The following is a 23,672-nucleotide window of genomic DNA, read 5'->3' as shown; positions in this document are numbered from 1 at the left end:
CAGGCTAGGGATTGGCTGCCATGAATCACATGTCCACTCTAGTCCTGTCAGCTATGTGACAGTAGGTCACGTGACTCAAAACAAGTCTACAGGGGAGGGGTTGGAGGTATTCAGAATCTTGAGTTACCTAAGATGGGAACTCAGAGTTATTGATTACCTTAGTTACTGGTTAAGAATCAGGCATGAGCAACTTCCCTGGTGGTTAAGACTTCACCTTCCAATGCAGGGGATGTGGGTTTGATCCCTGGTCAGGGAACTAACATCCCATATGCCTTGGGGCCAAAAACATAAAACAAAAAACCCAGAAGCAATATTATAACAAACTTGATAAAAGATTTTAAAAATAGTTCATACCAAAGAAAACCTTAAGAATCAGGCATGAATCATATGGGAGTAAGATATTACACTAAAGATTTTATTGCTGTCCCTGGGTGAGATGAAGGGCACAGCAGAAGCCTGTGTTCACAACAGAGACCTTCAGGAAGCACGTCTCAAAGACTGGCCCGCACAGACTCCCAGCCCTGCTATCTCACTACCTGGAGATGTCATGATTTCAGGGACTCACAGCTTGGCCTTTCCCACCTGGACCACATGGAGTCCTGATTTTAGAGGACTTTGTATAGTTTGAGGCAAAATGCAGAGCTAAGTTAGCGCCTCTAAGCCCCCGCATGGGATATCTCTTTGGAACACTTGGGCCTGTGACACATTCCTGGAGGAGCAGCAGCGCAGCTGCAGTCACAGCTGCCAGGAACAGGCTGGGGCTCCCACCCTGTGTGGGGGGAGGGCACAGGCTGGAGGGCTTCCTCTGGGGACTCTGAGTGAGCTCACCCTCACCCCCGTGCTCACTGACTTCATCATCCAAGGCTGCTTGGCCAAGAGCCCAGGCAGAGTGAGGGGCTTTCTCCCAGAACAGGCCCCGGGCCACCAGGCAGAGTGGGGGATGGGTGAGTTGCAGGCCTAGTGCTGCTCCCCAGAAACCAAGGTGGTGGTGGAGGGGCAGCATAGAGAGCTCTGAAATGCCAGAGGATCTTTAGAAAAAGAGGGTGGGCCAAGGGTGGTGGAAGATAGAAAAATGCAAGGAAGTCAAGCTTTTTTCTCCATTTGTTCTTTGGCAATCCCACTAGAGAATTCCAGGAGGCGTGCAGATGACATCATGTCTTACAACTGAGAAATCTCAGTAATTCCGTGAAATGGAGTCCCTGCCTACCCTGTATTTCGGATGGAAACTGCTTTGTATTGACATGTTTAAAGCTGTATTTTTGTCACATTTAAATGAGGGTTTAATATTCTTAAATATCTACCAAAAGTAGATTACAATGCATGAAGGTCCCATAAGATGAACTTCACTTTCTCAGCATCACAAACAGTTGGAATACAGAAAGTCCAGGGATTAGGGATGGATATAAGTAAGGTACAAAAAAAGTTTGCTTTAAAAATTTTTTAAAAAGTTTAAAAATTGAATTTTTCCCCTCAAAGTCCAAATAATTGCAGCTTAGGGACTCATCGAGATAAAGGCTTTGTATGCTCATTTCTTTGATGAGAATGATTTCATGCACAAGTGTCTAACCAAGTGTGTGTGCAAGAGACTCAGCATCACACACACAAGCACACACACCCACAGGGACAGGCACACAGCTGAGTTTTGTTGTTCTAGGCACTTCATATCCAAGTTCTTGAGTCTGCCACCTTCCCATTCCACTGGACAAATTACTTCTTTGGAGGCAGGACATTTTCCTCAAAGAAGCCCTGGTTGACGACATTCCCTGCTGGGAAGTATCTGGCCACCACAAAAGAGGACCCGTCACTTGCAGATGCCTTCCCCACTCCCATCTTCTTTGTATTCTTCCATACCATGGCTGTGAAGTGTCCTGTAGGAACAGGCATGGGGAGAGGGAAACAGGCTAGTTAGCAAAGCCTGGAGAATGGTGTTCCAAGGGACTCTTGAACTCCTGCACCATTCTGCCATGCGGGGGGAAGCTTGATCTTCAACTGCCAATCAGAAGGAGACACAAGACACTGACTAATTTTCTAACACATTGGGTGCTCTCAATCAGCCAGATAGACCCTACTCATCTCACTATCCAATGCTCAAAAGTTTCATGGTCTCCTAGAGATTATGGCAAAGCCCAGTGACCCCAACAATTAGAAGGTCACCCTACCTGGCACCTACTTCTACCCCTCGCCCCAAACCACACTTTCAAGGTCACCAACGATCTCTGTGTTCCTTCCCAGTGGTCACTGGTTGTCCTCATCTTACTTGACATCTCAGGAACATTAATAGAATAGATTCCTGCCCCTTTCAAAGGACTCTCCTCTTTTGGTTTCCTCTCTTGGCATTCACCCCACATCACTCTCTTCCTCCTCCTCTTCCATCTCACTTGTGAATACTGGAGGACCTGCATTTCCCAAGGTTCAATCCTGGGCTCTCTTTTCCTGTTGCCCTCTTCAGACAATTTCATCTTTCCCTGGCTCCCAAATATCTTTGTCCAGCCCAAATCTCTCCTCTGTGTTCCAAACACAACTACTTACTTGACATTTCCACTGGGATGACTCACAGGCATCTCAAATGTAACCTACCCAAACCTCACTCTTGATTTTGGTCTCTCCCGTTTCCATGACCAGTACCTCTGTGCACACAATCCTCAGGGTTGCTCTGCATTCCTCCTTCACCTTCATTTCCCCACAAACACTCATTCAATCCTGAAGAATCTAACTTCAAAATACATCTCTAGTCCTTTCATTCCCAAAACCATGGTCTCAAGCATGAACTTTTCTCACTTGCATCACTGTGATAGCCTTCGCCTGACTCTCCAGCATCCACCCTTGCTTCCTCAATTTACTTTCCATTGATGTAGCCAGAGTGATCATTTTGAGACATAGATCATATCTGTTTACTTCTCTACTTAAAAATCCTTCCATTGCTTCTAGTTGCACCTAAAATGAAACTGAATGCTTTGGTCCAGTGGCCTCCTTTCCATCCCTTGAACACATCCGGATATTTCTTACTATGGAGCCCTTGCACGCACTGGCCACTGTATGCAATGCTCGTCTGATGACCAGTGTTTTCTTATCCCTTAGGTCTTGGCCCAGATGCCACTTGTTCAGAGAGGTCTTTCTCAGTCACTCTTATTTCCTGAACACCTCCCTCTCAAGATGGCCTTACTGTACTGTTTCCCCTCTCACAGCATTCTTACCATTTGCAGTGATATATTTGTTTGATTACTTGCGAAGCACTTGGCCCCTTCACTAGGCTATGAGCCCCATATGGGCAGGAACCAAACTGATTTATTTATCAAAGTATGTGCAGTACTTGGCACAGCCTGACACATGGAATGTGAAATAAAACTTTGTGGAATGAATGAATGAATGAATCAATGAAAGCATATGGAAGAACCAACGTGGACTAAGTTCTGCCGTCACTGAAAGTGCAGGCCTTGTATGTTTTGAGCTCCTTGAGACCCAGACAAGTTAGAGCCTCCTTCAGTTTCCTCTGCTCTCAGCCACATAGCTAAGTTCCTTCTCAAGCTATTGCTGGCCCCTCCAGATACTTCTGTGGCTGCTGAAGCTTCCCAGCATCATTCTCTCACTGCTCAGGCTGCCTGCCCCGCACTCACTGGTCTTTTCCAGCTGCTAACATAGCTTAGCCTCTAACTCTGCTCTTGTTTTGGCGTCAAAGAACTGATGCTGTAATGTACTCTTTGCTCAATGACCATAAATTCTCATCTCCTGGGAGCAGAGATCAGGAGTTCATCCTTTCCACCTTTACTGCTGAAGTTTCAGAGAGATCCTTTGACAGGTCAGTGGGATATTTACTTCCATGTCACAGTATGGCATTCATTTTCTAAAAACAACCCTTAAGAGATTATGTTTCCTTTTTGAGAGCAGGCACCATATTTGTCTTCTTGACCAGTGGGCTTGGTACACAGTAGATGCTTAATTAATATCTGATGAAGAAAGAAAGAGACAGAGGGAAGGAAGAAGGAGGAAAATTGTGATCAGAGTAGCTAAGCTTCCCACTGGGTGGTTAAGAAAGAGGGTAACCACTTTATACTCATTAAGATGGATATTATTTTTTAAAAAAAATAACATGTTATTTGTTGATGGGGATGATGGGGAGAAGTTGGAACCCTTTTGCTTTGCTGATGAAAATGTAAAATGGTGCAGCCACTGTGGGAGACAGTATGGCAGTTCCTAAAATAATTAAATATAGAATTACCATACGATCCGATGATTCCACTTCTAGGCATACACCCAAAAGAACAAAAAGCAGGGATTCAATATTTGCACACCAATGTTCATATTATTCATAATAGCTAAAAGGGGGAAAGAAAACACTGCCCATGGATAAACAATGTTGTTATATAAGTAGAATAGTCAAATTCGTGGAGAAAAGTAGAATAGTCGTTACCAAGGCTTGGGCAGGGGGTGTTAGGAAGGGATAGGCGTTATTGTTTAATGGGTTCAGAGTTTCAATTTGGAATGATGACAATGTTCAGGAGATGGACGGTGGTGACAGCCGCACAACAATATGCCTGTACTTAATCCCAGTGAACCGTGTGCTCAAAAATGGTTAAAATGGGGCTTCCCTGGTGGCTCAGTGGTAAAGAATCCGCCTGCCAATGCAGGAGATGTGGGTTTGATCCCTGGTCAGGAAAGATCCCACATGCCTTGGAGCAACTAAGCCCGTGCACCACAACTGCTGAGCCTGTGCTTCACAACAAGAGAAGCCGCTGTGATGAGAAGCCTGTGTATCCAGCTGGAGAGCAGCCCCCGCGCTGCAACTAGAGAAAGGCCCGTGTGGCAAGGAAGACACACCACAGCCAAAAGCAAAGCAAACAAAATTTTAAAAAATTATACAAAATGGTTAAAATGGTAAATTTATGTTAAGTGTGTTTCACCACACAATGAAGTAAAGGAAGGAGGGAAGGAGACAGGGCTGGTGTCCACACTCTCCAGTCAGGGAAGAGATGAAGTTCCCCACTGTGTCTTGTATTTGATAAGGACTAAATCAACATTCATTGATTAAACTGGTTTTCTCCTGTAGATGAACTCTATTTTTATAATTTAAAATTTTTATTTATTATTTTTATTGGCTTCACTGGGTCTTAGTTGGAACATGTGGGATCCAGTTCCTTGAACAGGGAACCTGGGCCCTTTGCATTGGGAGCTCAGAATCTTAGCCACTGGACGAGCAGGGAAGTCCTCATTTTTATAATTTTAAAATTTAGGCATTATTTCTTTGTCTACATCTCTAAAAGATTTGTGATTACTAAATTCTTTGTGAAAACAACCAAACATAAACACTAACCTCCGGGGCTGCTGTGATCTAATCAAAACAAGAATTAAAAGGAAACATTAACTACAGTTATGCATCCTGACCATTTACCCTTAAGCTCATGTTAACTGTTGCTCAATACACCCTGAGTCTCATCTCAGAAAAGAGGAAGCACTATTTTCCAATTCATCCTTGGTCCTTAAACTTTTAATCACATTTCTTTCATCTCCAGCTCTTCAGCAGCTTTGCCAGGTGTCACTGCTTCTATAGACTGTTTTTTCATTAAGGCTCACACCCTTTTGCCCACAAGCCTTTTCTCCAAGAGACCACATGCTCTGGCCACTGACCTACCCACTGTCTCCATCACCCAGACAAGGAAGAGCTGCCATTTATCCACTGGTTGCCAAGAAAATGATTACAGACGCCCTAGCAGCAGGGTGTCTAGCCCTACTGCACACATGCACACTAGCAGTCTGAATGTCCATGGAAGCCCTTTCCAAACAGATAAGACTAAGTCATCTTTCCTCTGACTTTGGAGGTTTCAGTCTGCACACAGATAATTAAGCCTGGGTATTTAGAGATGAATTAGAGAGGACACAACTTCCTTAGCAACCATCAGATACACACTGGTTTCTAACCCTGAATTACTAACAGCTTCCTTCTTTTTCTTTTTTTTCCCTAAAAGGATCACATCCTCTTTCCTGCTATGGACCCAAACTTTCCAGAATATACATCTGAAAAACACATTAAATAAGTTACAGTATATCCTTGCAAGAGAATAAAAGAGAAAGCTCTTTCCCGATTGATATGATACAATCTCTGTCAACCTGCTGTGTGAAGAAAGCAAGTGTGAAAGAGATCATCTACCTGACACCAGAGAATAATAAAAGGGAAAACCACAAATGTTGGTTCGAATGACTCTAAAGGATACACAGAAACTGGTATTACTGGTTGGGAGGCAAAGCGCTGGAAGTCAGGGATGGAAGGAAGACTTTCCACCTTATACAGCTTGCAAATCTCATGTCATATATCGTATTACTTATTCAGAATAAGTCAACAAGCCTATGCATTAAAAAAACAAACAAAATAAAGGAACTGCAAGAAGCTATTTCTCTCTACTCAGCAGAAACCGAATTGTGTCCTTCATCACAAGACTTTGACCTGGGTAGGGGAAGGGTGGGGTCAGGGATATTTTGAAGGCTCTTTCACCTACAACCTGGGCCCAGGTCAAGGACTCCCTGAACCATGATGCAGTGAGAAGCAGCTCCAGGGGTGGCTGACGCAGGGGGGACAGGCCTGAGCATCTTTAAGAGTCTTGTAAAACCCCCGCTTCTATCACCACCCAAAGCTGTGCTTCTGTCCAAGGGTCAGGCTCTGTGTGACCCCACGCACTGCCCACTGGTGCCTGGGATGGAGTAGGGGCTGTTGGCTCTAGGCTTTTCCTCTTGAGGGATGGGAGATGTAGGATAACAGACAAGACAGAGGGTCAGTGATCATGGAAAGTTGAGACCAATCCCCAGCTCTGACACTTGAGAGATTCCTACCTTGCAGCAGGGACCATGGAAAAAGCATCAGATTGAAGATAGAAGGTAAAGAGAAGTCTTTTCCTCTTTCTGGGCCTCAGCTTCCTCCTCTGCAAAATGGGTGGAATAAAGTCCCACCTCCAAAAGGTATTGCAGGTCACGTGGCCGTGGAGGTGGAGACGCTTTTTACTATCAAGTGGCATGTACACACGAGCAACACCAATAACTTGCTCTGACACATGTGTGATTGCTCGTGAATCTTGCTCACAGGATGAAATAAAACATCTTCTGGACATTGATCTTTATGAAAAGAAGACCAAGTTCTGCCTACACATTGTTAATCACTGTTAGGAGGTTGTCATTGTTCCTGCTTCACCTCTCAAATCTAATTACCACAGAACCAGCAGTTCTCTCCCAGGGCCTGGCTGCAGCCTCCTGGTCCTGCCCCACAGGACTGAGAGGAAACGCCTCGGTTCAGATGCTGCTATCTCTACCCACACGATTGCAAGAACCCCTGCCCCAAAGGGTAAGTGCAAACCACAGGAAATGGTGACTGGCTCTGAGAACATGTCACTTCCTGCTTCTGAAGAGTCCTGCAGAGGGTGGGAGGCTGTAAGTGTCTCCACCCATGGGTGGGATGGGGTTGGGTAGAGGAATAGCAGGATGGACAGAGAATCCTCTGTTCAGTTCCTCTGGTGCCTTCTGGTCAGAGGAACTCCCAGCTCCTTTGAAACCATCCTGGGCCCTGGGTGGACGTGAGTCAGTTCTGAGGAAAGACGAGCCTGGTGAGGCCTGTGAGGGGCAGGGGGAACCCAGAGCGGCTGCCCAGGGCTTTGGTAGGCTAACCATTCGCTGCTCACATGGAGGTCCATGGGAAAGTCTGGATGGTCCCATGGCCGGCTCCCTGTGTCTAAATCCCAGCTCTCAGAACATCCCATAGAGGCCACCACCTTGGGCCTCTCCCTTGGGGACAGGGAAGGACAGGGTGCTGACCCAAGGTCATGCAACTCATAGTGCCAGAGCTGAGACTAGATCCAAAAATCTCTGCATTCCAAGCTCACCTGAACCACAGACTAGTGTGTAAAGGAGAAGGGAGAATACTGGGACGTTGTGGGGAGGGGCTGGGGGGAGGATGTGAGGGCAGGAGGGAGGAGGGTGTTAAGACCAGGGCAAGAGTCAGTGGCTCAGCAGTTTTCCTGATGGCCCCAGGAAGCCACTGGCAGTTTAATCAGAAGAGCAGCATGGACAGAGAAGGTCTTAGAATACTCTGGCTCCTGGAGAGCAGGCCCAGAAGTAGGATGACAGATGACAAGTGCTGAGGTACCACTCCTGAAAAGACACACTCAGCAGCTTTTACAGTCCACAGCCTGTTCATGCCACACTCCAGTCATCTGAAGATGACTGGGGCAGGAACCGGCAGCTTGGGTGCTCTTGGATGGAGGAGTGTGTTACGTGTGTGTGTGTGTGTGTGTGTATGTGTGTGTTTTCGAAGAGGTGGGGATGGTTTTGCCCTCTGGGCAAAGTCAAACCAGAGAAATATGGAAGTAAAACAGAAGGAAAGTGATTGATTTTTAGAGGGTTAGTTCCTCTGTAGTCAGACCCAGACTACAACCCCACCCCGGGCCAGGTCACTGCTGTGTCCACATCACTCACCTGTCCCAGAGGTGAAGCCAGGCTGCTGAAAGTTGTAGTTCTTGATCTCACTGTACCATCTATCAGCTACCTCCTTTCCTGTAAGGAGAAGACACTGCTGACAACTCAGCAGCAAAATTAACTGACTCCCTATTCCTTCCATCTCCCATTAGCCCCGAAGCACCCATCCCTCAATCAGACATTTCATGAAGCACCAACGGGCTGACATGGGGACTCTTGCCCGTGAGCACATCCAGGCTGAAGGGAGGGCCTTCTTGGGGGTTGGGAAGAGCCCTGACCTGAGGTCAGGGGACCTGCATCGTGTCCCTGCCCTGCAACCAATTCGCTGTGCAATCCTGGGCAAAGCCTGCCCAGTTCTTCTGGGCCTCTATACAACAGGCCTGAATGCAACATACTCCAAGGGCTTCTAACAATGCTGTGAGCTTTCCGGAGACTCTGCCCTCATCCCACCACAACTCTTGCTCCTGAAACATCCACAGGAGGAAGTGTAATTGGGCTGGTGGGTCAGGGTCTCTGCTGCAGGCAGGAGGGCCCTCTCCTGGAGCATCCACTGGTCACAGGATTCCCCTGGGAGCAGCTGAACTCAGGGCCAGAGAGCTAGGAGCCTTGGGCCTCAGGGCAGTAAGTCTTGAACTTTAACAAGTGCATGAATCACCTGGAGCTTTTGTTAAAACGCAGATTTGGACTCCGGCAGATCTAGGTAAAGCCTTGAGTCTGCACTGCTAACACATTTCCAGGTGATGTGGCTGATCCATGGACCACACCTGGAGTTGCAGGGCCTCTGAGAGCAGTGGGAAGTTTTTCAAAATTACTGATGCCTGATACTGATTGTATCAGTGTCTCTGGAGGAGAGATCAGGGTCCAGCCAAAATAGGAAACTGCTGCCCTAGAGACCACCCACCCAACCCCTCTCTGTAGGGATGGGGACACTGGAGCCAGGAAGGGTAGCAGACTTGCTCAAGGCTCCACGGGAAGCCATCGTGAGGCTGGGAGGGAGCCTCATCTCCTGCTGGCTCTTTCCCGCCCCCCTCCCTTCTCCCCATCCAGGCCCACAGCCTGAGCCTGGGGAGGGTCTGCGGGCCTTGGGCTCCACCCTCCTCAGGGGCAGGCCCGTGCTTCTCGTGGAGAGCTCTGCCTGGAAATATAGAGGCTGTCCAGGGCCTCCCTGGGGAACCCCCAGGAATGTGAGGCCAGGGAGGGAACAGTCATTCTCCTGCAGGGGAGGGAGGCGGTCAGAGCGCGAGGTGGCTCTCTCCAGCATTTTTCCTAAAAAGCCACGCCAGCCCTGTCAGAGCCAGGAAGCTCCACAATGTTTGGTCAGTGTGGTGGGATCACCATCCAGGCTGTGACCTTGGGTGAGGAATTGCCTTTCCCGTTATTATTACTTTGTCCAACATGGAAAAAAGCTCTATTGCACTTTTCTCATGAAAACAGTTAATACACGAGCACTGAAAAGACTTTTAGCAGAACATGAGGAAAGTAAAATTCTTCTGTAACTGGGGATGCTGCAGTGCCCACAGGGTCAGGCTGAGACTCAGCACACAAACAGTCTTTCCCCCGCCCCCACTCTCAGCTGGGAGTTCTTTTCAAGGGAGTGCGGGGGCGGGCAGTCTGACTCATCTCTGTGTCCCTGGCACCCCGCACAGGCCTGGCCCTGAGCTGGCCCCTGGAGCCCTTGTGGTGAACTGCAGTCAGCCCCTGGGGGCAGATAGAGAGCTCTGGGGTTCTTTCCCCTTTCTGGGCAGGTAGCGGCACCATGGGGGCACTATGAGGGCACTGGGGCCAGGAGGAGCCTGAACACTGGATGTCCCAGGCCCGGCTCAGGCAGTGGGTGGGGGGCTGAGAAATGACCCACCTGTCTGATCGTAGGATGCCCATGCCAAGTTCTCTCCACACTGGCCACGACTGGACTCTGGGCTGTGCTTGAGGATCCTCGTGCTGGCCAGGGCCTCTGAATACCTGCAGGAGTCCACGGTGCTTCCTTAGAGTGCGTACAGCCTGGGGAAGCCTCAAAAGTAGGAGCCCTAACCTAGCGTGGCTGAGCTTCCGTCCCTGCCCTGAGGCTCGCGGAGGCAATCAGGAACATCACACCTGCATCGCTTCTAAGCCCCTGCTCCAGTTCCACTTTACAGAGGAGCAAACTAAGGCTCAGAGGAACAATGGGACCCACCTAGGTAAATGGCAGAGGGGCTATTCAAGTATGGCTGTGTTTGCCCCCCAAGCCCACATCTCTCCTGCATCCTAGTGCCCATCCATGACTGCGGCAGCGGCAGCACCATGAAGGGCCTTGGGCACTGGGGGGCACTCACTGCTGAGCCTCCCGGTTGAGCTTCTTGCAGAGCTTCAGTGGGGGGACACCATGCTGCTTCCGGTACTCATTGTGGGCCTTCAGGACCTCGTCGTTAAACTGCTTGGAGGCTGCAAGGAGTTCAAGATGGAGACCATCTCAGTGAGCAGAAAAGAGCCACAGGAAGTAGGAAAGTACCCTGCAGGCTTCAGAGCATGGCCCAGCTCAGACCTGAGGCCACAGGGCCAGGCTTGCTGCCCCAATCTCTGCACACCAACACCCCCAGGGCTGTGTAGGGCCCCATGGGCCATGTAAGGTATCTGGGTCTTTATTCATGACAATGGGAAGTGACTGACTGAGGGAAGGGAGGTGAGCTAAGGAGACCTCTGTTTCTGGAAGACCTTGCTGGCTGCTGAGTGGAGGATGGGCTGGAGGCGCAGAGCAGATGGAGAGGGGGGTGCTGGACAGGGAAGAGCAGAACATCTGAAAGAAAATGTGTGAAGGAGACTGGATATCTCAGATGGGACCTATGGTGCATGCTAGGGGAGGACTGGGAAGGGCTGGAGAAGGGAGCTCAGAGAGAACAGGCCTGGCTGGAGTGCAGGGGTACCTGCACTGCCCCAAGACAGAGGGACAGATGGAGAGAGGAGGACTGACCAGGGCAGGACAGCATCAGGAAGTGGAGAGAGGGGAGAGTGTGGGAAAGAATGCTGTGGGGGTGGGGGGGGGCAGGGCGGGGTGTGTTCAGCTGACTCAGCAGGTGAAGGAAGGTGTGCCCAACTGGGTCACAACCTCAGAAGGGGCAAAACCAATGGGGCTGGAACTGGGAGGGGAGAAGTGGTGAAGTCAAAGGTAGGCCAGGTCAGTAGTGGACAGAGGTCATATCAATTCGAATCTGAAATGGAACTTCATCTATCCCACATCCTCCATCCATCTCTCATCCATCCACCTATTGATTCATGATGTAAGTAGCAGCATCCAATCACCCATCTATCATCCATCCAACCCCAACTCATCTATCTGTTCATCTGCTCTCCGAGTGTGTCCGCTGTGCCAAGTCCCATACCATACGCCAGAGGTTCGGACAAGTTAGCTATGTCCTTCCCTCAAAGAGCTCATACCCAGAAGGGACAGAGTCTTGAAAACAACAGCCAACAGTGTGGCAGGGTCAAGGTGCAAGTGAGCACAGTTCAAGAGGAACTTGGAGAAAAGCAGCCTAACATGGTTAGGCCTGATTTGAGGCCCCGCAGATGTCTGAACAGGAGCTGGTTAGGCTAAGACTCTGAATGTGCTGACCTCAGCCTTAGGAGTCTGGGAGGACCCTCTGCCATCACCATGGAAATGGTTGAGTTATGTGTGAGGGCCACAGGGGGGTCCATAGAACTGAGCTAGTCCCCTCTGGCAGGAGCCTGTCCCTGAAGCCTGCTGTGGGCAGAGGGTATAAACCAGAGGATGAGAGAAGCCTCCCTCCATCCACTGGCCCAAGTCACCATCACCAGCCACCTTTATCCTCCTCTGCGGTCTTTTCCTCCAGAGGCCATGGAGATTAACCAGCAGGGGTCCTCTTCCCCTCCCTCAGCCAGATCCCTCAAGTCTCCCGGGCCTTCAGATTGAATCCCATTGGGTCGCTAGGGGACTTGAGGGAAGAAGACCCAGGGCTTGCCCTCCAGAGCTTTGGGCTAGACACTGACCAGGAGAGGGAAGGAAACTGCAGGCCATGCCAGTGGTGGGCAAGTGGTCACAACCTCCACACTCTGGGAACTGGTGGGGCAGTCTGGTGGGGTCCAGTCATAGTAATGGGGAGTGGGACAGGGTGGGAAAAGGGTGCCAAATGCCAGGATCTGGGAGGTCTGGATTGACAGGCAGAGATGGGGAGATGCTGTGACAAAGGCATGTAGGTGAAAACCATGGCCATGGTAACAAGTCATAAGGCAGAGGGTGGAGCTACCACCTAAAGTCCTCAGCCCACCGAGAGGGAAGGTGCTGTTGAATGAGTACAGAGTTTCAGATCTGCAAGATGAAAAAGTCCTGGAGATCTGCTTTACAACACTGTGAGCACACTTTACTAAAACGTGGTCAAGATGGTGAATTCTATGTCATGTGATTTTTTACCAGAATTAAAAAAAAGATTTTGGGGGACTTCCCTAGTGCTCCAGTGGCTAAGACTTGGCACTCCCAATGTGCAGTGGTCAGGGAACTAGAACCCACATGCCACAACTAAAGATCTCATGTGTCACAACTAAGACTCAGCACAGACAAATAAATATTAGAGAAAAAATTGGGGTTTCACATGTTACTCTGGATAATGGAGTCACAGAGGCTTTTAAAGAATATCTCAGGTGGAAGTGGCAGGAATCACAGCAACTCATGGGAACCACACTGGAGCCTCACTAACAGGACGCTAAGGAGTCACCAGGGTGGCATGGTGGCCAGAAATCCATGGGCTCCTGGGCGATGTGCTGCTTGCCCTGCACAAGCCAGTGTCCAGCTGCAATTCTTCACCCAGCCCAGCCCCCACCTTGCATTAGAGTCAGTGACAGTCTGAAGTGTGTACAGAGGTGGTGATGAGGTGAAGAAGGGGCTGGATATGTGGTCACATAAGGGATGGTAGCAAGAACTAGAGAAGATCAGACTTTGGAAGATGCAGGACAGGGCCCTGCTGAATTCTGGGGCCCCACCGGGCAAAGTTGGGAACAGTGGGTGGAAAGGCAGGATGACAGATTTCAGCTCAGCCTAAGAAAGATCTCTGTCTCCATCAAAGCTTTCTGAAGACTGAATGTGCTACCTCACATGGTAGTGAGCTCTCCAGCACGGGGGCATACAAGCAGGTGATGCCTCTCAGAGGAATTCAGGCAACAGAGGCCCAGTCAGATGACTTTTAAGTCACTTCCTATCCTGAGGGTGAGGGTGAGAGGAGGCAAGATGACCGACTGACCCCGGACTTCCAGGAGTTCAGTGTGTGTGTACACGCGAGGGCGAGTGTGGATGCACACAAAGTAGCAGAGGGGCTCTGAGTGGCAGGCCTGGCTAGGCCCGTCCTGCAGTCCCTTCCAGCTCTATGTACCAGGCAGGCCACGGTGGGACACCATGAGAGAAGCATGGGACTGAGTGGCACGGGCAGTGGTGACCACGGATGTATCAGGGAGGGCTCCCTGGAAGAGATGAGGAGGAGGCAAAGGTGCAGAAAGGGCCAGGATTGCAGGGGTCTGGTATAAATTGTGCTGTGAGAAAGAGGTGGAGTTAAGGGGAATGGGTGGGTCACTAAGGCAAAGCCAGTTTAAAGATAGCCCTGTGTGATACAATGGACCCTGGACTGCTCAGGCCCTGACGTCTCCTTGGCAGAGAGGGACATATAAGGCTGCTAAAAACTAGGTCACTGCATTCCCAGAACGCGGGAAGTACTGAAAGTAGTGAAAGTTCCAGCACCAGGGTTTCTAGGAAGGAGTCAGCAGGGTCGCCCTCTCTCCCTGCCACTGACTGGAAAGACTGGGGGCCCTATAACCACACCCCTGGCTGACGCAGGGGTTCCCTCCCACCACAGCAGCCAGTCCCAGCCCAGGTGGGACTGAGCAGAACCGAGCCCCACGGAGGCAAGACACCTCCCAGTGACCACACCCAGCAAGAGACACACCCACTTCTGTAAAAAGACCTGAGGACAGATAAACATCAGAGAAAGAGGCCTCAAAGAAAACCCACCCATCCCCGCATCAGGCAGGGAGAGACCTCAGAGCCATCCCACGATGGGGGAGGGAGGGTTATGGCTTCATTTTGTAGGAGGGCAAAAGAGCATTCCCAGGTGGCTTAGCAGTTAAAAAAAAAAAAAAAGTCCATGTGCCAATGCAGGAACCACAGGAGACGTGGGTTAGATCCCTGGGTTGGAAAGATCCCTAGAGGAGGGCATGGCAACCTACTCCAGTATTCCTGCGTGGAGAATCCCATGGACCGAGGAGCCTGGTGGGCTACATACAGTCCAGGGGGGTCACAAAGAGTCAGATGCGACTGAGCACACACGCTCACAAACTGAGGCTCAGAGAGGTCATACAGCCCTAGGGTACCAGCCTGGAATGAGGGAGGGCCTTCCTTTTGCTTGTTGGCCAACCATTTCTGGGTGCCAGGCCTGTGCATCATCTGATTTACTTTTCACCACCTTTGCTGGAGCTTTCACCGTTGTACCCATTTTTTGGATGAGGAAACAGGCTCAAGAACATACTCTGTCCACATTCCCACAGATGGTCTAGGCGTAGGCCCACGAGGAGGGGAACCCCGCCCTGAACCCCAGCCCACTCCAAGGGTCACCAGACAGAAGAAATCACTGAGAAAAGGGGGCCACCAGACCCAGGAGGAGCATCAGTCCCAGTGAGGTTGACAGCTGCCTTCAAATCTTTGAGGAGAAAGAGGAGGAAGAGGGAAGAGAAGAAAAGAACTAAGATTTCTCAAGAGCCTCCTCTGTGCTAAGCCCTTTGTAGACAGACCTGCCCAAGTCGTCCCAGAGGAAAGCCAGGGGCTCTGGAGTAGAAGCTCCAGGGGGCACAACTGGGGCTTAAGGTCAGAGCTGCTGGAAGGGTCTGCCTGGGCCTGGCTCCTGCGGCCAAGGGGTGGGGGCAGGCCAGGGCATCTCTGCTAGGTGGAAGACAAAGGCGTCTTGGGTAGGGGCTCTCAAAGGTCCTTAGGGCAGAGCTTCTAACTATGGAATAGACTCTGAGGAGGTCCGTGCCTCTCCTCCCTCACAACTGTTGGCTGAAACAGGCCCCTCCCTCAGCATTCGTCCTCTTCTGGCCTCCCAGAGCCCAGCTGACTCATTTCTCAGCCCCCTCCCAACTCCGCATCAAAGAGGCCCAGGACCGGCAGGGGCCAGAGCAGGAATTATGAACAGGCCCCTTCTGTCCCTTGGCAAGAGGCTAGAAAGCCGTTGGGGCAAAGCTGGTTTTGCTAGTTTATCAGGAAGGAAAGAATAAAAAGTTGATTTAAAAAAATAAAAAGAATGAGTTCCAGATGGGTAGCTTTTTCAGCCTGGGTTCCAGGAAATTCAAGAGGTAAATCCCAGCTCTGCCTTTTATTAGCTGTGTGATCTTGGTAAAGTTGCTAAATCACTCTGTGCCTCATTTCTTCCATACACAAAATGGGGATAGCAGTATCTACCTCACAGGGTTGTTGTGAGAATTAAATAAATCAATCTTTGTAAATGCTTTAGATCAGATCTGGAACAGAGTGAACAAACTATAATTCAACTAAATGTCACCTATAAATCATTACTGTTGGGCAGAGACCCATTAGCCTCCTGGCTTTGTGGGGAACTCCCCTCCCTTATTTTAATGGGAGCAGGGCTGCTGGTATTTAACTTGGTCTTTGATGACCTTTTCAGTACCTCTGAGCTCAGGTACTTACTGAGTGAAAAAGTGAGCACAAGAGCAGATGAATGAGATTCTCATACCAGCACTGGGGAAGCCTGAGGACATGATTCTTCTTTATAGACAAGGAAATTTTGGTCTTTGGGAGGACATGTGACTTGCCTGAGGTCACACGGTGAGTCCACACTGGACATTCAGATCCAAGAATGTCCCTCCCTTGCCCTGGATCTCACACTTTCCACCTTACATACTTCTTTCTGTCCCTAAGCGAGAATGACAAAGATGTCCCAGGGTATGCCTTAGGCTGCCCCTGTGTGAGCGGATGATGGTCACAGAAGAACTGAGGGAGGCAGGGCAGGGAGAGCGCTTGTTCTGCCAGCAGAGAGGCGGTCTCTCTCCAGTCCTGCCCGCCGCCACCCAGGCCTGCTTGCCAGCACGCTGCCCTGTTTCCTCATCTGTGTAAGAAGGAAGGCTGACATCTGTGGTTTTCAAAATAGCTTCAAAGCAGGGAAACCCTTTTTTGAACCTTTCTTTAGAATCAACAGATGAAAACAAAACTGTGGGGACTAACCTGCCCACGTGGCCTTCCCCTGCAGAGGTGTGAAGGCCCTGCTCTGTAGAAAATTCCTGGATAATTTGGTCCCTGGAGGTCTTTCTGCTCTGATGACCTCGGGCTAGGAGATGTGGATTGAGGGACAGTAAGATTCTTAGCGATAGAGAGTGTGTGGTTGTCCTTCAGGGCTGGAGTCCAGGCTGAGAAGCAGGGTGACAAATGACCAGTGTGGCAGACAGGTCAGCACCCAGCTGGGAAGTCAGAGAACTGGGTGCAAATCTGTTTGTCCAGGGTGTGAGCTTGGGCAAAGTACTCAATCTCTGTAAATCCATTCAGCTGATAATAAGGGCCTCATAGGCTGTTATAAAAGTTGATAACACATATGAAACACCCAGCTTCAAGCCTGGCACACAGTAGGAGCTGAATAATTGGCAATTGCTATTATTAGGGACCATATTAGAGGCTTCCACTGAGCCCCAGGCTGTTTCTTTTCTCTGCTCAGCTACAAACTGAAGCCCAGCAGGAAGATGTGGGCCAGGGGCTGGACCTAGGAGTCTCTGAACACTGGACTTCCAGAATTTAAGCTGTGTTGGTTATGAGACACTTTTCCAGCAATGCCCACTATCCCAGTAGCTCTGCTGTATATCTGAGGTTAAAGATTAAAAAGAGATGGGCTCCCATGGAGTGATGAGGAAATTGAGGCCCAGAAGAGGCAAGCTCCTTATGAAGGTCTTTATGGAACCACAAAGGGCTCCTCTGTGGATGCATGTCTGTGATGCTGCCTGTCCTTTGGGCACAGACAGTCTCAGGCTGGTAGCCTGGAATGACAAGTTTAGGCCTGTGTAACCCAGGAAAGTAATTTTCTCTTGCGGATCCTTAGGGGACCCGGATACTATCCAGGGGGCTCAGAGTCTTCGGAAGGAGATGAATAGAATGCATGTGGCTAAGGGCCAGTATTCTGGAAGGTCGCCAGGTCTGAGGAGGTTAACGATAGGAAGGGGGCGGAAACTGCCTGAACCGGCTCTAACTTGCTTTCTGCCACCATCCTGGAGACTCTGCATCTCCAGTCCTAGAAGGTGTCATCACTTTCCTGCATCCAGACTCACACCGCTGACCTTTCCTTCTTATTCACAAGTTAGTCACCAAGTCTGCTTGAGGCTGCTGCTGCTGCTGCTAAGTCACTTCAGTCGTGTCCAACTCTGTGCGACCCCATAGACGGCAGCCCACCAGGCTCCCCTGTCCCTGGGATTCTCCAGGCAAGAACACTGGAGTAGGTTGCCATTTCCTTCTCCAATGCATGAAAGTGAAAAGTGAAAGTGAAGTCATGCAGTTGTGTCCAACTCTTTGCGACCCCATGGACTGCAGCCCACCAGGCTCCTCCATTCATGGGATTTTCCAGGCAAGAGTACTGGAGTGGGGTGCTATTGAGGCTACCATCTTGAAAATCCATCCCCACTTCTTCTCCAGTCCCTTAGATGTTTCTGTTATCTCTTGCTTGAGTAACTGCAACAGTTTCTCCCTGATCTCTACCTCCACTCTCTCTCCATCTGATTCACCCTCCACCCTGGAACAATTCTGGTCCCACAGCTTTTAGATCAACACCTTTCAGTGGCCCCCCAGGTCTCATGGAGAAAGTCCAAAGTTCCAAGACACTCGAGAGTCTGACCATCTCTTCCAAGAATCTTCACTGGATGCTTGGGAAAGAGATCCACCCCCCACCCCCAACACACCACAAGCTCCCACTGCTCTTCACCTGCACCTGTCTTGTGGCATGGATCACTTTCCACCTCTTGCTAGAGTGTAGTGCCTGTCTATCCCCCAACCAGCTTTCTGATGCATTTCATAATCCACACAAACACTCCTAAGGGCAGGGGCCATGCCCTCTGCAGCACTAGGTCTGCAGGTTGATACAGAGCTGACAGATGATGGAAGGGAAGAACAAGGGAGGGAAGGAAAGATGAAGGGGGGGAAGGAAAAATGGAGGGAGGGAGAGAGGGATGGATGAACAGAGAAAAATGGGCATTCAGCTGTTCTGGAAAACGGTTTCTTAGGAAAGAATCCAGAAACAACTGATTAGAATGTAGCTTTAGATAATTTGTGGACTTTCTCCTAATCTGTAGAGAATGGGACTTCCCCAGATAGGAATTTCAAAGGGTCCTCTCACATCTGCCATGCTCTCCCCTACCCCCCACTAGCCAACGGCATAATAACTATGCCACCTTTCCAGTCTGCAAAAGACCCTGGGGATGATACCGGCCATCTTCTTTGTATAAATGAGGAAACAGGCACAGAGAAGGAAAGGGCTTTGCTCAAGATCACACAGCAAGTGGTTAGCAGAGCCAGGGCTGAAAGCCAGAGCTGCCACTACAGATAAGGCAGGCTAGGCCCAATGCCAGAGAAAGTCACTTATTCCAACATTGGTACCTCAGAAGTAGAGGACAGATTCAGGAAGAGACCCAACCTTAAACCATCTGAGGCTGACAACCTCAACTTTCCATGAAGTGGGGCTTTTGAACTCTGTTCAAAATCTTTCATTCAAAAGCCTCCTGTGAGGCACGAACTATACTGAGAGAGACACGGCTCCTGGCTGTCAGAAGTGAGGAGTTGGTGGGGAGCAGGTTTTTGGTTGGGTAGAGTCCCAACCTGATAGCTGGGAGGGCTGCAAGGAAGAAGACACCAGGTCAGGAATCGGGGTGCGGTACTAGTATAGGTGTTGAGCCTAGAAGGATGGGGAGGATTTTCAATTTCACCGAAGTGGGAGAGGCAAAGTGGTGGTGGTGGTGAACGCTGGGAAGGGGAACCCAGGGGAAGGATCCAGTGCCATAGCTGAGTGCAGAGGCAAGAAAGGGGTGATGGCCAGCCCCTGAGAGCCCCACGGTAGAGCTGAAGAGTGTGTACTCTTTCAGACTATGGGATGGAAGTTGTTCGGGAATAACAAGAGGAGATCTGGGTTTTAGAAAGTTCACCGTGGCAGCCACGGTGGTGAGGCTGGGCAGCGGACAGGTCAGAGAAGAGGGAAGCCGTTGTGTGTACTCCTGTGTAGCCTGAGTCTGGCACGGGGTGGGAGGGGGGTGCTTAGAGGAGAAGGCACAAAGACAGAAGAAAAGGATGCTCAGAGCTGTCTTTCGCAGGGTTGGTCCGGGCAAGCTGCTTTGCATCAAGAGATGTTGTCACAGTTCTGTGGCTTTTTCCAACTCTAACCCTGTCCTGAAACAAAGCAAAAGCCACGCCTTGGCCGGACTCAGCGCTAATCCCATCAGCGCCTGGAAGCCCTCCCTGACGCAATCTCTGGCTCGCAGACAGGAGGACCCTCCCTCTGTCTCGCTTTCGCTCCCTCTCTCCCGGTGGCCCGACGGCCACCTCGGCTTCCTGGCTGCCCCGGAAACTGCCAGCTCTGTGAGCCCCTCCATCCCGCACCCTGTGGTCCCATAGCGCGGCCAGAGCCGCGTCGCCCCGGCGGAGGTGGTCGACCCACTGCCCCTGGGGATCCAGCCAGCTTCGGAAAGAGTGACAGAGAGGACCTCGGAGCCCCGAGCCATCACCGCACCCCGGTCCTGCTGGCCCGGCGGGCTCACCTGATTTGCCCATGGCAGGCTCGGCACGCTGCTCCGCTCCCGCTGCGCTGCGCTGCGCTCCCTCCCGGCCCAGCGCCGTTCAGAGCTGAGGAGGAGGCCTGGCGGCTGCAGCCCCTCCCCCGGCGCCGCCCGGCCCCCGCCTTATATGGCAGTGGCAGCTGCAGGAGGAGTTGCCTGGGGTCATCCCGCCGGCTGCCTGGAGGAGTCACCGCACCCCGGCGCCGCGCGGGCCTCTCACCGACTCCGGAGAAATTTGCCCGCATGGGGCCGCTCAGAGCTCTCCAAGTGCGGACGGGAGCCCAGGCTACTGGCCCCGAGCTGCCCCTCTCCGGAAACCGAATGGGGGTGAGGAGGGAAGCCCGCGCTTCCTACACAGTTGGTAGATGCTCAGAGACTGATACGCTAAGGGTTCCGCAGGGCTTATTGTCGGGGAGTGAGGGACGGTTCCGACCCGCATCACCAGGGCTTGGTGCTCTCCCTGCATCGGCCTGACCCCAACAAACCCCTGAGGCCCCGGGCTCCGATGTACGTCTTGTCCTCTCTGCAGCACACACCCTCTGGTGCGGGTCTGGGTTGGATCTGGACACTTCCCAACACTCCCCTTCCCCGCGTGGCCGTCCCAGGGAGGCTTCTGCAGTCCCGCTGTGTCCCCTGTCCTCTGTCCCTCGTTGCCTGTCAGACCAAGCCAAATCCCCCACCCCTGAAGTCTGGGGGCAGACCTGTCTCCTCAGCTTCCTAACTTCATCCCATGCTCCAGTCAAATTAGACTTATGAGGTGGGGGGTTGGGAGCCCTCGCCGAGTGGCTTGCAGATTCTTAAGAGTCTTAGATCCCAGACCAGGGATCAAACCCAGCCCATGGCAGGGTCCAAACCGCAGATTCCCAACCACTGGACTGCGAGGGAATTACTCAAACTAAAAAAACTAAGATCATGGCATCCAGTCCTATTACTTCATGGCAAATAGATAGGGGAAAAGTGGAAATATTGGTAGATTTTATTTTCTCGGGCTCCAAAATCACTGCGGATGGTGACTGCAGCCATGAAATTAAAAGATGCTTGCTCCTTGGAAGAAAAGCTATGACAAACCTAGACAGCATATTAAAAAGAAGAGACATTATCTTACTGACAAAGGTCCAAGTAGCCAAAGCTATGGTTTTTCTAGTAGTCATGTATGGATGTGAGAGTTGGACTATAAAGAAAGCTGAGCGCTGAAGAATTGATGCTTTTGAACTGTGGTGTTGGAGAAGACTCTTGAGAGTCCCTTGGACTGCAAGGAGATCCAACCAGTCCATCCTAAAGGTGATCAGTCCTGAGTGTTTGTTGGAAGGACTGATGGTGAAGCTGAAACTCCAGTACTTTGGCCACCTGATGTGAAGAGCTGACTTATGTGAAAAGACCCTGATGCTGGGAAAGACTGAAGGCTGGAGAAGAAGGGGATGACAGGATGAGATTGTTGGATAGCATCAGCAACTCAATGGACATGAGTTTGGGTAAACTCCAGGAGTTGGTGATGGATAGGGAGGCCTGGCGTGCTGCAGTCCATGGGGTTGCAAAGAGTTGGACACCATTGAGCGACTGAACTGCACTAAACTGGACAGCAAGGAGATCCAACCAGCCAATCCTCAAGGAAATTAACCCTGAATATTAATTGGAAGGACTGATGCTGAAGCTGATATTCTAATACTTTGGCCACCTGATGCAAAGAGCTGATTCATCTGAAAAGACCCTGATACTGGGAAAGATTGAGGGCAAGAGGAGAAGGGGGTGACAGAGGATGAGATGGTTGAATGCCACCACGACTCAATGGACGTGAGTTTGCGCAAACTCCAGGAGATGGTGAAGGACAGGAAAGCCTGGTGTGTTGCAGTCCATGGGGTGGCAAAGAGTTGGACATAACTTAGTGGCTGAACAACAACAGACTTTCTGATATTCCCCAAACATGTTCAGAGATTCCTCACCTTCTTGCCTTCCTTGGGCTATTTGTTCAGTCTGGTCTGCTGGCCCATCTCTGCCCATTCAAATCCTACCCTTCCCTTAGGGTGTATGGGTCCCTTCAACTTCCAGAGGTCCTGACCTCTTTTGGCCTTGGGGCAGTGGTCAGTACACACCTGGCACTAAAGAGACTTGGTCTCACTCATGGCCCCACCCGTGTGAGACAAGCAAGGAAATTAAGATGCAGCCTGGGTGAGATTCCCCAGAGTAACTCCTTATGGGGGAAGGGATTCAGTAAACCCTAACTGAAAGAAGCTAATTTTAAGATCTTTCAATAAGTGGGCACTGAAGTGGACTGACTTATTGATTATAAGGGTTGATTTTTAAGTAAGACTGGGCGCTGTCCTCTACTTCCTCCCCTGTGCCAGGCAAATAAGACCATTTATATTTGATAACATTATTTTCAAATTTCTATGGAACAAATACAAAGGTTGACCAAATATTAGGCCCTAAAGTAAACCACAATTCCAGAAAGTAGAAACTATCCAGTTAAATTTTCTGAACACAATGTAATAAAACTAAAATTTAACAAAAGATTAACTGATAATTTTTGAAATGAAAAAAGTCCCTCCCAGAGGACTGAAAGGCAAAGTCAAAAGAAGTGTTAAGAGATGAATGGCAATTAAGAATGCTTGGTTAAGAGCCTGGGGCATGGCCTTGAAGTCACGTGGCCCATGTCCGTGTTCCAGCTCTGCTGCCCACTGACTGGGATTCTCATCCAGGTGCTTGAAATAACAGTAACACCTAACTCAGAGTTTTGTTTTTTTTTTTTAATTAAATAAGATGATAACTAAAGCATCCTTTAAACATCACTTATTTGTGTGTGGGTAATATTTCACAGTCACAATTTAGATATGTAAAACGGTCACTGTATAGATCTAGTCGAAATTCCACTGATGGTAGAAAACTTAAACTTGCAAATTGACGGAAACTGTCACATCTACTTTAGTCTCTTGGGGATAAATATTCAAGCAATCCAGAATCTTCCCTGGTCCCTCGCTATGCCTCTGGGTCAACTCTTCTAGACTCAGATTCTTGGGCAGCAGCACCTGTTTGGCTGAACCGGGGTCACATGACTTCCCACAAGCTTTCAGAAAGAGAACAGAGGAATGTCTGCCCCGCTTCAGCTTCCATAGTTAGATACAGGATCTTGTACTATCAAATAGAGACCTCGCCACATGCTGAGCAGCCAGAACCCAGAAGATGTCTACCTTATCTTCCCTTCAACAAAAGGAAATTTTGTTTCTGTCCTAAATGTTTCCCCAGAATGTGCTGCACTCCATGATTCAGTCCTTCTTAGTGTCTAAAGTCTTATATTATTATAAATTCTTCCCTAAACTATGGTTTAAGATACATATAATGCTTTAAGCCCTTCAGCCTTTGGGTCTTGATCTGCAGTTCTGGGGAATAAAAAATTCATTGTAATAGTTTGATGGGTAGAGATCATGGCAGCTAGAAAAGTGGAG

General features: G+C 50.0%; 1 protein-coding gene and 1 long non-coding RNA gene across 3 annotated transcripts; one reads left to right on the top strand and one right to left on the bottom strand.

Annotated features, from left to right (window-relative positions):
• Positions 1 to 394: 394 nt before the first annotated feature.
• On the bottom strand, positions 395 to 20,328 carry GLIPR2 (GLI pathogenesis related 2). Of its 2 annotated transcripts, XM_061425650.1 has the most exons (5): positions 20,215 to 20,328; positions 10,761 to 10,869; positions 10,307 to 10,410; positions 8,452 to 8,529; positions 395 to 1,868 (listed from the first exon to the last, which is right to left on the bottom strand). In XM_061425650.1, exons 1-5 carry the CDS (start codon positions 20,225 to 20,227, stop codon positions 1,708 to 1,710), a joined length of 465 nt encoding a protein of 154 aa, XP_061281634.1. In that variant the 5' UTR covers positions 20,228 to 20,328; the 3' UTR covers positions 395 to 1,707. The 2 variants fall into 2 exon arrangements, with proteins under 2 accessions (XP_061281634.1, XP_061281635.1); XM_061425651.1 differs by lacking the exons at positions 8,452 to 8,529; positions 10,307 to 10,410 and having other exon boundaries at positions 1,802 to 1,868; positions 20,215 to 20,323.
• Positions 1,868 to 6,383, top strand: LOC133252762 (uncharacterized). The gene is made up of 2 exons (XR_009738072.1): positions 1,868 to 3,796; positions 5,961 to 6,383. It is a non-coding gene; the product is annotated as an uncharacterized LOC133252762 (long non-coding RNA).
• Positions 20,329 to 23,672: the final 3,344 nt, after the last annotated feature.

Source organism: Bos javanicus, chromosome 8, assembly GCF_032452875.1.
Source record: "Bos javanicus breed banteng chromosome 8, ARS-OSU_banteng_1.0, whole genome shotgun sequence".
Lineage (NCBI taxonomy): Eukaryota > Metazoa > Chordata > Mammalia > Artiodactyla > Bovidae > Bos > Bos javanicus.
The sequence above is the reverse complement of the archived record's forward strand: the minus strand, read 5'-3'. Positions and strand labels throughout refer to the sequence as shown.

Coding starts and splice junctions, on each gene's coding strand:
- GLIPR2 (XM_061425650.1), bottom strand. Junction 8,530..10,306: donor GGCATCCTACGATCAGACAG/GTGGGTCATTTC, acceptor TTCTCCTTACAG/GAAAGGAGGTAGCTGATAGA. Junction 1,869..8,451: donor TGGCTTCACCTCTGGGACAG/GTGAGTGATGTG, acceptor CTGTTCCTACAG/GACACTTCACAGCCATGGTA.